This window comes from Choloepus didactylus, chromosome 21 (assembly GCF_015220235.1).
Source record: "Choloepus didactylus isolate mChoDid1 chromosome 21, mChoDid1.pri, whole genome shotgun sequence".
NCBI classification, from domain to species: Eukaryota; Metazoa; Chordata; class Mammalia; order Pilosa; family Megalonychidae; genus Choloepus; species Choloepus didactylus.
In genome coordinates, this window is record NC_051327.1 from 26,608,227 (window position 1) to 26,624,081 (window position 15,855).

A 15,855-nucleotide genomic window follows, 5' to 3' on the forward strand; every position below is an offset into this window, starting at 1 on the left:
GGAGCTGGGGAAACGGGTCGGGTTGATGGGTCCCGAGTGGTCACCGCCTGCTCCACCTGCAGAGCCCCAGGGCTGAGGAGTGACATCTTGAGGCACAGCCCTGACCTGACCCGGGGCGTTGTAGGGTAGCCTGGCTGTCCCTGGGCTCCCCACTGGCCCTCCCCATCCCTCAAGCTCTTTGGGGCAGGCACACTGGGGTCTAGCCTCCTGCCCCCTTTCTCCACACAGATTAGATGACAGAGTAGATCACCTGGATTACAGAAGCACAGGCAGCGGACGGGGGACCGAAGTGCTCAGATAAATGTTCGTGGCCATGGAAGAGCTGGCCGTCTTTACCTCCGTCATCTGAGGCAGGGGCTGGGAGCTGCACGGAAGGAACTGTAAGTGATCGGCGTGGGGGTGGGGGACATAAGGGTGCTAATATCCGAACCTTGTGGTGGGCAATGTCTGAGATTAACTGTACAAATATTAGAAATCTCTTTCATGAACCAGAACAAATGTATGACACTACAACTGGAAGTTAATAATAGAGGGGCATACAGGGAAAAAATATATACCTATTGCAAACTATATATGACAGTTAGTATTTCAACGTTCTTTCATAAATAGTTAACAAATGTACTATAGCAATACTACGAGTCAACAATGGAGGGGGGTGGATAGGGATATGGAGGATTTGAGTTTCCTTTGTTTCTTTTTTTTTTTTTCTTCTTTGTCTTTATTTCTTTTCTGGAGTAATGAAACTGTTCTAAAAATTGAACAAAAATTAATAGTGGTGATGGATGCACAGCTGTGTGATGGTACAGGGGGCAATTGATTGTACACTTTGGATCTTTGGATAATTGTATGGTATCTGAACAATCTCAATAAAAAAATAATCTTAAAAAAAAAAAAGAAGTGCTAATATCTGGGTAATTGGTATCCCAGAAAAAGGACATGAAAATGGGGAGGAGTAGGTATTGGAAGGGACAGTGGAAACAAATTTTCCAGAGTTAAAGAAAAATGTAAGAGCTTCATGTTGAAAGACCACAGAGTGCCAAAGAGAGGAGATGAGGAAAGCTCACATCTGGAAGATGGTGCAATTTAAGAATATTGAAGACAAAGGGGAATTTATCAAAGACTGGAGGAAAAGAACAGCTAGCCTTCGAAAGAGCAGGAAACGCTTCGCTGCCGTTGTTTTTTTTTTAGCTCCACAAATACCTTCACTTTTTGTTCCAGTGACGTGTCTAGAATAGAAAACTTTGGCTTTTACCAACAGCAAAATGTACAACCAATTAAATGCAAGCACAGCAAAAGAAATGAAACGATAAGGGCAAGAGCAGAAAATGAGATAGAGAAACACACTACAGAAAGCATTAGGAGAACCAAGAGTTTGTTCTTTTAAAAGGCTAATAAAATCGATAAAGCCCTGTCAACACTGATAAAGAAGTCAAATCACTGCAGGTTTTAAGCATACTAAAAAGTTACAGAATATTATAAACCACTTTATTTCCCCAAAATATATATGAAATAGACAAATTCTAGGGAGACAATTTACAAAAACTTATGCAAGAAGAAACTAAGTTGGAGGAGTGATATTTATCAAAGAAATTGAACTTATAACTTGAATGCTTTCCAAAGGAAGATCGTAGGCTCCGAGAGCTTTACTGGTGAATACTTCAGAATACCTAATGAAGGAAATAACTTTACTCTCAAATAACCTGTTCCTGAGGATAGAAAAAGGGAACAATTTATAAGCCCAGCATCATAACCATGATGGTGGCAGGGACATTGCATGAAAAGGAAAATTGACCTTTCATTGAACACAGAAGCAAAAGTTCTTAACAAAACTTTAATTAAACTAAATATAGAGATAACAGATTTTTTAAAAAAGAATACCCCATCAGAACCGAATTGGACTTACTCCAAGAATGCAAGTTGACTTAATATTCAAAAATCATCAGTTTAATTTACCCATTAAAAAAATGGAGAACAAAGATGTGATCATCTCAGTGGGCGCAGAAAAAGCATTGGACAGAATTTGACACCCATTTATGATTAAAACTTTTTGCAAAGTTTAGGAATAGAAGGGAGTTTCTGTGAGACGTCTCTACAAAAATCCCACAGCAAATATCATACTGAAATGTGGAGATATTTTCCAAAGATAGGAAACCAACATTCTTCCGCTCCTGAACATGCACATGCCGTCCATTTCCTCTAATCTTGAGTCCGAGCCTCGTGACTTGCTTAGCCCAGAGGACTGTGGCTGAAGGATGCCCCTTCCAGGTTCCCCTGTTCAAGGCCTGGCAGCTTCCACCTTCGCTCTCCGGAGCCTCGTGCCACCCCTTACCTTGCCAGGGAGAGGACCTGGCCAGCCTCGGCCAGCAGCAGACAGGGAGGTGGAGCCGTCTCGGACGGTCCGTCTCAGCTGACCTCTGGCCTCCCGGCTGACTGCAGCAAACACCACAGTGAGGACAGAGCCCACCTGAGCCCAGCCCACCCTAAGAACCACAAGAAATGACACCTTGTTGTTGCTTCAAGCCCCTAAGATTTGGGGCTCTTTGCTACTCAGCAGAACTGAAACCTAAAGTCAGCTCCTTCGTCTTGGGGTACAGGTGGTGGGCTGAAGCTGGGAGGGCAGGGAGGAGGCCGGGAGGTTGGAGGATGCTGGAGAAAGAGTAACCGTGTTTTGTGGTCGCAGAACTTTTACGACAGTGTTACCTGCAGGCAGGTAGAAGGTAGAAAATGCAGATAACAAAGCTGGGGATCAGGCTAAGGAAAGTTCCTGGCAGAAAGTTGAAGTGCCAGTTGGCCTCTTCTTTAGTACCATATGTTCAGGTATTGGAAGAAAGGGAGGTGAGCTTCAGAAGAAATTGTTGCATTTAAGCAGAATTTGGAGGAAATGTAGAAAGCCTGGGACACTTCCTCCAGCTGGCAAAAGATTCTCAAAGTAAGATATGGCATGAGGGTGAAGATCAGACCAGGGACCTACAGTAAATCGTGGTGGTGGGTCAAGATCAAATCAAGGTTGTGGCTGTCAGAGCCCTTTGGGGATGCCCCCAGCTACACAGAAGGGATTCTGGAGACCTTTGGGTGTTAGCTCACGGTTTCCTGATATGGCTAAACAGAGAGGTCTCTCTTGGAAAGAATTGTGGATGTGGTTCTCAGCCTAATGCCACTTGATAAGATTCATACAAAACCCACGACATTTTTAAGAGAATTGTAATTAACACAAGCACTGCCAGTTTGGACATGAAGGAACAGAGAGCACAAAACGAAAAGAGTTCCCTGGAACCCCGTTTTCTGTGGGCAGAAGCCAGCTGACCCTCTCGCATCGCCGTGCCCAGCTGCAGACTCAGGCCGTTTCCCATGAAAGAGGAAGGATGGCTCAGAGGACGGAGTCAAGAGATTAGGCACCTGCTCCTCCAGGACAGCTGGTGCTGCCTGCCCCTGAAGCGGAAGGAACCGGCAGCAGGTGCCCCGGGGGTGGCCGTGTTCCAGTTACGCTGTGTGCCTCCCGTCCCCCCCCTTTCTAGTGGGAGTTGTCCAATGTGCCGTCGTACGGAAGGCGTGTGGGGGCAGGTGCGTTAACCTTTTCAGTTCACAGGTCTCTAGATAAGAGTAGCTGCACCGCACAGCTTCGCCTGCATCCGGACAGCAGACCCTGGCCTTGGAGCCAGGTGCCCTGATGGGAGACACTTAGCGGCCTTGGGAGGGAGTTGGTGCAGCCCAAGGCAGACGCTCACGTTTCCTGCAGAAAGGCCCCTGACAGCTCCCCGCAGTCTCTCCATTAGGAGCTGAGTCTGTTTCCCTCCCTTGCATCTGGGCTTCCAGGCAGGGCATCAAGGGGCTTTGCAGCTTTTTCACGCTGGAGGGTCCTGTTGCAGGGGACAGAGGCTTCCTGCCCACCACCCTGTGGGGAGGGACACCTTGGATGCTGCACCCAGCGCTGGCCGAGGGTGCAGACGATGCATCCTGGACAGCAGTTCGACTGCACCTGCAGAGAGACCCGAGTCAGAGCCACCCAGCGGAGCTGCTCCCAAATTCTTGTATTTTATTTTAATAAATGTCTTTTTAAAAATCGTGACAAAGTATACATAATTTAAAATTTGCCATTTTTAAGGGTACAATTTAGTGGCATTAAGTACAGTCACAATGTTGTATAACCATCACCACTCTTTCTAGAATGTTTTCATCATCCCAAACAGAAATGCTGAACCCCTTAAGCTGTGATCCCCACTCCTCCATCCCCCCAGCCCCTGGTAACCTGTTTTACTTTGTCTCTGTGAATTTGCTTTTTCTGGATACCTCTTATAAATGGACTCCTGCAATATTTGGCCTTTTGTGACTGGCTTATTTCACTCAGCATCATGTTTTGAAGATTCATCCGTGTCACATGGATCAGAACTTCATTCGTTTTTGTGGCTGAGTAACATTCTGCTGTGTGGATGGACCCCATTTGTTCATCTGTCAGGTTTTGATGGACACTTGGGCTGTCTCCACCGTTTGGCTCTTGTGAATAGTGCTGTGGCGAACATCGGCGTGCAAGTGTCTGAGTCCCTGTCGGATTCCTGTTGGGTTTATACCTAGCAGTGGAATTGCCAAATCATGGAAACTCTATATCTAACTTCTTGAGAAACTGCCAATATGTTTCCCACAGTGGCGGCCACGAGCAGCGTCTGCGGGTTCCAGTTTCCCCACCTCTTCTCCAGCACTTGTTACCTTCCTTTCTTTTTATTTGCTTGTTTAATCTTTGATTCAGAGCCGTTTCATTGTGGTTCTCATTTGCATCTCTCTCATGACTAAGACGAGCATCTTTTCCTCTGCTCCTGATTCCTTAGCCCACAGACATGGTGAGCTAATAATTTGGGGTAATTTGTTACACAGCAAAAGATAATTTGTAATGGGTTGTTCTAGTTTGCTAATGCTGCCGGAATGCAAAACACCAGCAATGGATTGGCTTTTATAAAAGGGGGTTTATTTGGTTACACAGTTACAGTCTTAAGGCCATAAAGTGTCCAAGGTAACACATCAGCAATCGGGTACCTTCACTGAAGGATGGCCAATGGTGTCCGGAAAACCTCTGTTAGCTGGGAAGGCACGTGGCTGGTGTCTGCTCCAAAGTTCTGGTTTCAAAATGGCTGTCTCCCAGGATGTTCCTCTCTAAGCTGCAGTTCCTCAAAAATGTCACTCTTAGTTGCACTTGGGGTTTTTGTCCTCTCTTAGCTTCTCTGGAGCAAGAGTCTGCTTTCAATGGCCATCTTCAAACTGTCTCTCATCTGCAGCTTCTGTGCTTTCTTCAAAGTGTCCCTCTTGGCTATTGCTCCTCTTCACAATGTCCCTCACAGCTGCACTGAGTTCCTTCTGTTTGTCAGCCCATCTATATGGCTCCACTGATCAAGGCCCACCCTGAATGGGTGGGGCCACACCTCCATGGAAATTATCTTAGAGTCATCACCCACAGTTGGGTGGGGCACATTCCATGGAAACACTTAAAGAATTACAATCTAATTAACACTGATAGGTCTGCCCACACAAGATTACGTCAAAGATTATGGCGTTTGGGGGACACAATACATTGAAACCGGCACAAGGGGTGTTAAGGGGGGATCGTGGAGGAGGCCATTTTGGGGAGAACCGTGCCCTCCTCTGCGCCCCTGCCCCGCCTCCAGGAGGGGAGGTCGCCTCGTCCTTCACCTCGGGTCACACTTGGGCTCAGTCGACCCCGCCGGGTGCGCCCCGGGTGCCTGGGTGCTGTCTCCCCACTGGGAACCCCGGCCCGAGGCCGCTCTGCTGGCGGGGAGCTAGCCCTGCTCAGCACACCCCTTCCCAGCCGAGCCTGGCTGCAGAGGGAAGACGTGGTGACTGCAAACCAAGTCTGGAGTTGTCATTATTTCCTCGTACTGGATGCTTACAACAGAATTACCAGCTTTAGTTCCCAACAACACTGTAGGACTTAATTATCTAAGCTTGAGCCAAGTGTCCTGGAATTGGCCACATTCACCCACGAATAGGCAGAGCCAGTGAGAAGCAAGGAAAAGGTGGTTTTCCTGGCTTGTCCAACGTCCTGGCTACACACATCAAAGTATGTCATCTAAACATGTTAATAAGTGGATTTTTAGCCGCTAGTGCATGGTGGGTGTCTCTCGGCTGCAGCCTGTGTGGCCTTTCTGGGCACCGGCTGCCATGGCGGAAGGAGCTGGGCAGGGGCCGTGAGTCTGAGCAGGTGCCGGCGGCCGAGGCCGGGAGCGGGGCCGCCCTGCTGCGGGGTCAGGAGCGTGCGGGGGGCGTCAGGGCTGAGGCAGGGGACGAGGGGAGAGGGGCACTGGGGGGCGCATGAGGAGCCGGGGTGACAGGAGAGCTATTCTGCAGGTAAAATGGGTCAGGGGCTGGGGCGGGGGACACCCCGGTGTCTGGACAGATGGACGGAGGAAATGATGGCAGGCACCAGGGTTCTGGGCTAGACCTGCTGCCCTTGAGGTATGTCCCATTGTCTCAGGCCACTTGAGGAATCAACCGAAACGAGGTGGCTTCGCGTGCCGGCATGTCCCAGGCCGAGTTGGCAGTCAGCACGGTGGGGGCTGTGTCCCTGAGGGCTCCATGCAATGCCCCCTGCCTTGGCGGCTCCTGGTGGCCACTGGTGCCCCTTGGCTCAGGGCTGCACCCCTCCATCTCTGCCTCCGCCCCCCTCAGCCTCTTCCCCTTGGGGTCTGGGTCTCTGAGCCCAAATCTCCTTCCCGTGTGAGGACCCAGTCACTGGACTTCGGGCCCCGGCTCCAGCATGGCCTCATCCTAGTCCACCCCATCTGCAAAGCCTGTTTCCCAACATGGCCACATTCCGGGGTCCAGGGTGGACATGCATTCGGGGGACCCTTTGCGCCCAGTGTGGGCTGCAGTGCCTGTGTCTCAGTCCCAGGTTCAGTGGGGGGAGCACAGCAGGCTTGATGGTGGACGCCGGCATCACCTTTGGAGACGAACACAAGGGCGCAGACACCTTTGGAAAACGATGTATTCCCGGGCAGGCACCGGGGGTCTGGCCTGCAGTTTGGAGGAGGGGTTTGGGCTGGGGAGAGTGACTTCCGAGCCTCCTACCTGCCGGCACCTGCGGGCCTGGAGCTTCCTCGATGAGCAGGTGGGTCCGCTGTGGGGGGGGCGGCAGAGGAGAGAGCAGCTGGCAGGAGGGCAAGGGATGGGGGCTTCGGGGCCTGAGCGGCGGCGGCGGAGGATGCTGGTTCTCCTGTGTTTGCTTTAAATGAGACAGGGAGACACGCCTTTAGGGTCCAGCAGGAAGCGTCCGTGGAATGGGGGCTCCCAAGTTCCGAGAAGGGGTCAGCAGGTGGGTGAGGGTGTCTCAGCAGGGAGGGGTTGGAGGGCGCTGGGAGGGGACCCTGCCTTGCTGTCGCTGATGCGGTTTCCGCCGTCACGGAACTGGCGGTTGTCAGCCCAGCCTGATGTTGAAAACGGGCACTGGTGTCTCGGGAGATGTGGGTGTCCGCCCACCGTGAGGGCACCTGCTCGTTGGCACAGGGACACCTGGCCCGGCGCCAGTGGAATCCAGGAGCGAGCATTATTTTTACTTCTCAAGTGGGACTGAGTGAAATTAGACCGACCCCCTGGCGAGCAGCATCATTTCCCTCCTGGGCACGTTCCGTTTCTTCAGAGAAGTGCACGGGGCGGCACTGTGGCCTGTGCGTGGGGCCGGGTCGCCTCTCAGAAGGGGGCTTGTGGCAAGCGGTTCCTGTCCTCCCCATTTCCTGTCACTGACCTCCCTGTCCCTGTGGTCATCATCACCCCGAATTCTGCCCAAATCTTTTAAAGTGTCAGCGGTGCGTAGTTCAGCGCATCATCCAGGCATACACGGCTCAACTAGAAAACACCAGCCGCTCGCCTTCCTCCCTCCTCCTACCCCAGAAGGGCCATGTGCTGGTTTGGATGTATTATGTCCCCAAAACACCATTATCTTTGATGCAGTCTTGTGTGGGCAGGAAACGTATTGGTGTTGATTGCACTGCAGACTTTTGATTGGATGTTTCCGTGGAGATGTGATGACTCAGCTGTGGGCAGGATCTTTCACTGGATAATTTCCATGGAGTTGTGGCCCCGCCCTTCCAGTGTGGGCCTTGACTGGTTCACTGGAGCCCTACAAAGGCTCAGACAGAAGGAGCGAGCCTGCTACAGCCAAGGGGGACTCTCTGAAGAATGCACAGGAGCTGAGAGAGGAAAAACGCCCCAAGAACAACTAAGAATGACATTTTTGAGGAGCTGCAGCCTAGAAAGGAACGTCCTGGGAGAAAGCCATTTTGAATCCAGAACTCTGGAGCAGACGCCAGCCACAGGCCTTTCCAGCTAACAGAGGTTTCCCGGATACCATTGGCCATCTTCCGGTGAAGGTACCTGATTGCTGATGTGTTACCTTGGACACTTTATGGCCTTAAGACTGTAACTGTGTAACCAAATAAACCCCCTTTTATAAAAGCCAATCCATCTCTGGTGTTTTGCATCCCGGCAGCATTAGCAAACTAGAACAGGCCACTTTGAATTATTTTGGCTGATTGTTTTGGTATTTATCTCCGCATCACCAACTAACAAGTGTATGTCACTCCATTTAGTTTTCAGTTTGGTTCCCATCCACGGACGCCCACCGTGGCAGACGGAGGTCCGGCTGTCCGTCCTCACCCAGCCCCAACTCGCCTCCCTTCGGTAAGGTCAGCACTCGGCGTTGCGTCTTCACAACCAGGTGAGTGTTGTGACTGCCAAGCCAGGTGGGAAATGGGCTTGCCTTCTTTTTTCAGCACAACTTAATAATTATCCAGTTTTCTTAAGCAAATCAAATCTTAAATTCTCCATCTTTTCCAGGAAAGTTAAAAATTTTTAATATGAAGCAATTAATTAGTTAATTAATTACATTGAATAGGTAATAAATGTCTATGGTATAAAATTCAAGAGAGACCGGAGGACACCGGAAAGCAGCCTCCCCCCACCCCGCTCCCTCAGACCCTGGCGCCCGACCCCAGGCACCCTCTGTCACCAGTTCCTTCCAAATCCTTCCAGATACAGGCTTTGCCTGTGTAAACACATGCAGAATGTCATTCCCATCTCAAACGGCAGCATGTTATGTTTCATACCAGGTGTGGGTTTTTTTGTTTTGTTTTGTTTTGACCTAAGAATGCATCTTGGAGCCTCTTTTTAACAGCTGCACACCTGCCTGGATGTGTCATGATGTATTTATTCAGACCCTGTTGGTGCATATTTAATGTTCCCCAATCTTCTGCTGTCACACACATTTTGTTGCCCATGGGCGAGTTCACAGAGGTACTAATCCGTGTGCACCAAATTGCACGAACAGGATAATCACTGCAGTGTTGATAGACTTCTAGGTCAGAGGAGCTGCATGTTTACATTTTGGATAAGGTTTCTCCTAGTTGACCTCCTTCGAGGTTGGTGTCAGTTTACACTCCCACCGAAAACGACCCAGGTTCCTATCCCCCTACCCCTTCATCAAAGTAATATTATCAGACGGTTGGATTTTGCTAATCTGACAGGTGAAAAAAATAACAGCTCTGTGTAGTTATTTACATTTTTCTTATTTTGAGCAAAGTTGGGTATCTTTTCATGCTAAGGAAATTAGCAGTTTGTGATATGTATCATACATACATTTCTTGCTTTGTCTTTTGAATTGTTTTTTATGCAGGAAATTTTCATTTTTATGTAGTCAAATATATCAATTTTCAGTATTTTAAAAAGATTTTTCAATAAATTTTTCAATATTTGAATATATCAAAATTTTAAATTTATGTCTACTGAGTTTTTGTCTCCACTCCAAGATTGTGAAAGTATTTTCCAACTTTTCTTCTATTGCTTTTATGGTTTCAATTTTTATGTTTAAATCTTTGATTCATCTGGAATTTGCTTCTGCATAAGGAGTGAAATAGGGACCCAAGTTGATTTCTTTCCAGTTGGCTTTCGAGTTGTCTCCAGACTGTTTGTCACATCCTTCTTTTTCCCAATTGTGTAGATATTCTCCGAATCACACCCATGTTCTTGGAGCTGTGGGTTGATTTCCTGACTGTTCTGACCCTTCGCTGTGTCTGTCCATGCCTGCCACCCCCTCAGCGCCTCCCAAGAGCAGCCACAGAGCAGATTTCATCTGAGTCGTGTGCTGCTCAGGTTTGTGCCCCAGCCCTGCATAGCGAACGGCTTAAAGGTGGAATATTAGAGAACAGAAAGGCAGGCCACAGAAGATGTTCACAAAACACATGTGTGTTAAAGAACTCGTGTCCCAAATATTCAAAGAACCCTTGAAACCCAACAATAAGAAAACAAAGAACCCAATTACAAAGTGGGCAGAATATCTGAAGACATGCAGGTGGCAAATGAGCATGTGAAAAGACGCCCAGCATCACAGGTCTTCGGGGAATGGCCAGCCGAAGCCGCGGTGAGCACAGCACCCTACGGGGCAGCTGAACCCAGGGCTCCGACAGCACCGAAGGCCGGCGGGGCCGAGGAGCCACGGGGCCTCTCCCACTGCGGAGGGGACGGGGCAGCACTGCTCTTGGAGGGCAGCCGGCGGGTTCTCACGAAGCCCCCTGTGGCCTGCCCGCCCCGTCCAGCCGTCGTGCTCCTGGCGCTCCTGGTGCTCACCAGAAGGAGCCGGAAACTGGCGGCCACACGCAGACCTGCCCACGGACGCCCACGGCAGCTTCCGGCATTGTTGCCAAAACCGGGAGCCCCCAAGGTGTCCTCCGGAGGTGGGTGGATAAAGAAACTGTCACGCAGTGGTGTGTTCTTCAGTGACAGAAACGCACGACGGGGAGCCGGGACGGCGTGGAGGGACCTTAGACGCCGATGGCCGCGTGCGGGACGCCAGCCCGGGAAGGGCACACGCGGCGCGACTCCAGCGTGAGACGTTCTGGAAAAGGCAAAACCACAGGGATGGTGAGATCGGCGGCTGCCGGGGGCCCGGGGGAGGCGGCAGGGACGGGCAGGTGGAGCCCGGGGCACCCTTAGGCCAGTGACACCATCCCGTGAGACCCTGTGACGGTGGAGATGAGACGTGACGCGGCTGTCAGAACCCACCGACGGCAGGACCAGAGAGGGACCCTCACGGGAACCGGGGACTCGTCCGTCAGCTGTGACCCCACACCGACACGGGGTGTCGGGGACAGGGGACCTGTGGGGGGCGGGGTACCTGGAACTTGGGACTTTCTCTGCGGTTTTTCTGTAACTCTACAGCTGCTCTAGAAAGTAAAGTCCATTTTGGGAAGACATTTGGGAGGTGGTTTAGCCATCTGAGCACATTTGAGCATCGGAACCTCCGTATAGTGAAATAAATGTCATAAATCCACCCCTAGCGGGATGTCAGGGAACGCTCAAAGCCCCTCCTGCCCCCCATGGCGTTGCCCTTTTGGCTGCTCTCCCACCATCCTCTGTGCAGCTCAGAGGCCTCCCTCGCCATCATCACGGACCATTTACGGGGCTGTCTGGGCTGAGAGATGGTGCACATCAGGGCTGTAGCCAATCGGGTGGTCCCTGGTGCCCCGATAGAAAACCAAAGCCCACCTGGCTCCAAAAAGAAAAGTTACTGGTCTGCTAACTAAGTCTGGATGCCAGGCTCTGGCCCCGCGGCTGTGATTCTGTCACTGCCCCCTGTGTTGCTTCTCCCTCAGGGACTGGTCCGAGAGTCAGCAGGACATTTTGGAAGAATTTCCCCTCGCGCTATGCCATGGAAGAGGGCAGCAAGGGCTGTGGAGAACCTGGGCATGCTTTCCCAAGAGCTCTGCCTGGCTGCTGAGCCTCCAGAATGACCCGTCCAAGGCCTAACCCCAGTCCTTGTGGGGTGACCTTCTTGGGAAAGAGGGTCTCTCAGATGGGGCTGGTTGAGATGAGGTCCCCAGAGCCAGGCCTGAGCCCAATGTCGGGCGTCGTTCTGAGAAGGAAATGTGGGCGCAAGGCTCGGGAGAGGCCACGTGGAGGCTGGAGGAGTGCAGAGGGTGCCTGGCCCCGTCCGCAGCTGGAGGAGGCAGAAGGGGCCTTCCTGAGAGCCTTCGAATGGGCCCGGCCCCGCTGACCCTTCGGTTTCCAACTTTTGGCCTCTGGAGCTGGGGGGCACCTTTCTGCGGTTTGAAGCCCCAGTGTGGGGACGGCCCAGGGACACTCCCCAGGGTCACTGACCCCGTGCCTGGCAGCTTGAGCGAGTCGGAAGGGCCAAGGCTGCTGGAGCTGCCCAGGGGGTGCAAGGAGAGGGGCTCGGGAGGGGCCTGTGCACAGGACAGGGGCACCCCCAGAAGGACGAGGGCTTTGGTGCCTGGTGCCTGGGGGGCTCACGAGAGAGGGGCTCTCCACCCCCTCGGGGAGCGGGGCAGGGGGTCAGTTCCGAGAGAAGCCAGCACTGGGACCCCTGCCACAGAGCCAAGTGGCCGCAGCCCACCAGGCGAGCCTGGCCTTTTCCCCTCATCGTTTCCGCAGCCGCCCAGGAGGAGCCAGAAGGAGGAGGAGGAGGGAGGGACCCGCCGTGCCCCCCCCCCCGACCATGGCCTCCTCCATCTGCCTGGGTCGGAGCCTGCAGGGCAGAGCACTCGCCAGGTGAGGGCAGGTGAGGGGTGGGTGAGCCCCCAAGGCTGGCTCCCTAAGCTCACCTGGGGAGAAGGAGGGCACCCCCAAACCTGCCCTGAGGTTTCGGCCGGAGGCTGGCAGAACGGGGCAAAAGAGGCCCACGGTGGCCGAGGATTAGGGCAGCTGTGTCCCCGCAGGTTGGAAGGTTGGGTCCCCCGGCCAGGGGTTCCCCAAGGGGCTCCTCCCAGGCCACTGCGGGCTGGAGGGGAAAGCTCGGGATGACCCTGCAATCTCCCTCTGCGGCCCCTTCACCCAGGGTCCTCGGCCCACCCGGCCGCACCTTCTAGCCCCGGGAGAGCCGGTGCCGTGTAGACGTGCTGAGGCCCTCGGTGGCGACAGCGCGGACTGGGCGCCAGGTGGGGACGCGTAGGGGCCGGGTCCCGAGGGCCGAGGGGCGCGCGAGGGGCGCGCGGGGCCTGGCTGCGCTGCTGCGTCCGCGCGCCCCCCGCCCCGGGTCGCACTGGGCCGAGGGGTGCGGGAGAGGCCGGCGGGCGGCGGGGAGCTGGGAGGCCGGCGCGGGGAGCCACGGGGGTGAGGGGCGGAGGCGGGGATGGGGGAGCCGGAGCCCCGGCCGGGAAGATGCGGGCGGCCGGACCTGAGGTAGGCGGGGCGGGGGCTGGGGGCTGGGGGGGGCGGGTCCCGGGGTTGGGAGCTGGGGGGCGCGCCGGGGCGGGGGCTTGGGCGGTGAGAAGAGGGGCGCGGGCGGAGGCGGGCGCCGGAGGCCGAGGGGCGGGGGGCGGTTGGGGCGGCGGGGGCGTGGCCGCGGGGACCCAGGGGCTCGCCCCGCCCCCGGCCCCGCCCCCGGCCCCGCCCGCAGCCGCCTCGGTCTCCGGCGCCGCGTCCAGGTAGGCCAGCAGCCGAGTGGGGGGCTCCGCGCCGCGTCCCCGGCCCTCCTGGGGAGTGGGGCGCAGCGCAGGGGCAAAGCCTTCCCGCCCCCCGGGGGACGCGGCGGCCAGGGCGGGCCCGGGCCCGCGGGAGGGGTCGCGCCGCGCCGCCCCCGTTGCGGTCCCTGGGGGGGTCCCGGCCGCGGCGTCCCCAGGACCTGCCGTTTCCCGCTGCGTGGGGGAGGAGCAGCCTGAGGACGCCGTCCCCGCACCTCCATTATCCTGGATTTTCCATCCTCCTAGAAGGCCCCTCGGCTGGAATCTAGGGGTTTTGTCTTTTTCGTGTTTTTCCTGTAAGGCGGCCACCAGCGTCTTCCTCCCCGAGGTGTCCTGCAGGCTCCCTCCAGCTGGGCACTGCATTTCCGTGTCACACACTTGTCCTTAAAAAAACAGGGGCCAGCGGGAGACCCCTCCCCCAGGCCTGAGTGGGGGCCCCAGTCCACCCACCATCAGATGTTCTCCTGGTTCTCAGAGATGCAAGGGGGTTTCTTCCTTTCTTTTCTTTATCACAGAAGTTGTGGGTTTACAGAACCATCATGCATGAAGTACAGGATTCCCACAGGCCACCCTATTAGGAGCACGTTACACTGGTGTGGAACATTTTGTTACAATTGATGAAAGCACATTTTTTATAATTGTGCTATTGACAGTAGTCCGTGGTTTAACTTAGGGTTTTGTTCTGTTACCATAGCTGCAATCTAACACTCCCCATTTATTCACCTTCAGGCATGTATCTCGGTGCTGTGAATTGCATGTGGTGTTGTGCCACCATCACCACTGTCCATGACCAAAACATTCCCGTCATTCCAGATAGGAACCCTGAACATTTTAAGCCTAACTTCCCATTCCCTGTCCTCACCCTGTCCCCTGGTGATCTGTATTTTAGATCCTGACTCTATGGTTTGCTTATTCTAATTGTCTCAAATCAGTGAGATCACACAACATTGGTCCTTTTGTGTCTGGCTTATTTCACTCATCATGACGTCTTTGAGGTTCATCCACATTGTTGCACGCAGAAGGGGTTTTCTAAATCACACACAAATACTGTTTGAACCTCTTCCCTTCCTAGAAGGCTCTGTTTAGATGGAAGGCACATCTAACATCTCAGCCAGCCCCTCCAAATGGAAGATCTCAGACAAGTGCAAAATACACTATTTTCTCCCATTTCACACGAAACAAGAAGCTTTATAATACACAATCAATCCTCGTTATTCCTGGGTTCCCTATTTGTCTACTTGCTAAAGTGTATTTGTAATCCCCCAAATCAATATAATGATTTCCTGGTCACTCACGGATGTGGGAAGAGGGGCTAGTCCATGGCTCACATCCCCAGCTGTGGTTCCCTGCCCTCCTGTCCTCTTCAGAGTCTGTTCAGTGCCATGCTTTTAGCACGTTTGTGCTTTCTGCGGCGGATTTCTCTGAGCGTAGTGCCAAGGTGCTGTCTAGTGCTCCTGAGCACAAAAAGACTGTGAAGGCCTGGTGGAGGAAACGTGTGTCAGATGAGCTTCCTTCGGGCAAGTTCGCGCTCTGTTGGCTGTGAGTTCAGTGTTAGCAAACCATCAGCTTATATTAAATAGGGTGTCTTTAAACAGAAACACACATAAGATGGGGTGTGTGTTGATTGATGGACGACAGCACCCAGCCCTGCATCTCCCCAGGAATTGGCGTATTCCACGTTAGCAGCACTTGATTGAACTTAACTGTGAATAGTGAGAACCAGCCGTCTGACAAGGCTTCCCCACCCCAGCTTGTCCTAAGGCCCACACTCCTGTTGTGTTTTCTAGAACAAGAAGGAAGAATTTGGTCTGATGATGGCCTCTCCATTGTCATGTCTCCCGGAGGAGGACGAGAGTCTGAAGGGATGCGAGGGGTACATGCAGAAGCACCGCATGCAGCAGGTCCTCAAGGAGTGCATCGTGCTGCTCTGCATCTCCAAGCCTGACCGCCCCATGAGGTTCCTCCGGGAGCACTTCGAAAAGCTGGAGAAGGTCAGTGCTTTGACCGCCTGGGTTTTCCCTCTGCAGGTGTGCCAGGACAGAGCCCCCAGAAACCTCCTTTCCACCTGTCGTTCCTCAGGAGGAGGCTGCCTGCCAAGGGAATACAGCCCTGGCGGAACTTTCCAGGAGCACCGAGGGGCAGGGAGAAGCCAGCTGGGAGCTTGCCCTGCTTTGCTCGGTCTCACGGGATTCATTCTAGGGCAACAGCTTCTTCCAGCCCCAGAATTCCCCCCTTTCCAAGTGGTTTAGGATTTCAGAGGTCTCCGTGAAGGCTTTTGGGGTTTTTAGGTCCAGCTGACTATTTTGAGCACTATGGGCATCACTGGCAGTCTTCATCTGAGGCCTTGGAGGTTGGGACCAGGTTAGCTGTAGATGCCATCAGC

The 15,855-nt window shown here is 53.5% G+C and overlaps 1 protein-coding gene across 4 annotated transcripts in view; it reads left to right on the forward strand.

Moving 5' to 3' along the window:
• Positions 1 to 228: 228 nt before the first annotated feature.
• The window catches only part of PRKAR1B (protein kinase cAMP-dependent type I regulatory subunit beta), a 112,716-nt gene continuing 97,089 nt past the window's right edge, over positions 229 to 15,855 (forward strand). Inside the window, exons 1-3 of one of the 4 annotated variants that reach the window (XM_037814073.1) lie at positions 229 to 380; positions 8,589 to 8,716; positions 15,260 to 15,463. In XM_037814073.1, coding sequence (XP_037670001.1) covers positions 15,284 to 15,463 — 180 coding nt within the window. In that variant the 5' untranslated portion in view covers positions 229 to 380; positions 8,589 to 8,716; positions 15,260 to 15,283. Of the gene's footprint in view, positions 381 to 8,588; positions 8,717 to 12,923; positions 12,948 to 13,168; positions 13,192 to 13,393; positions 13,437 to 15,259; positions 15,464 to 15,855 lie in introns of those variants that run through there. The other 3 variants (XM_037814075.1, XM_037814071.1, XM_037814072.1) reach the window with 3 other exon arrangements.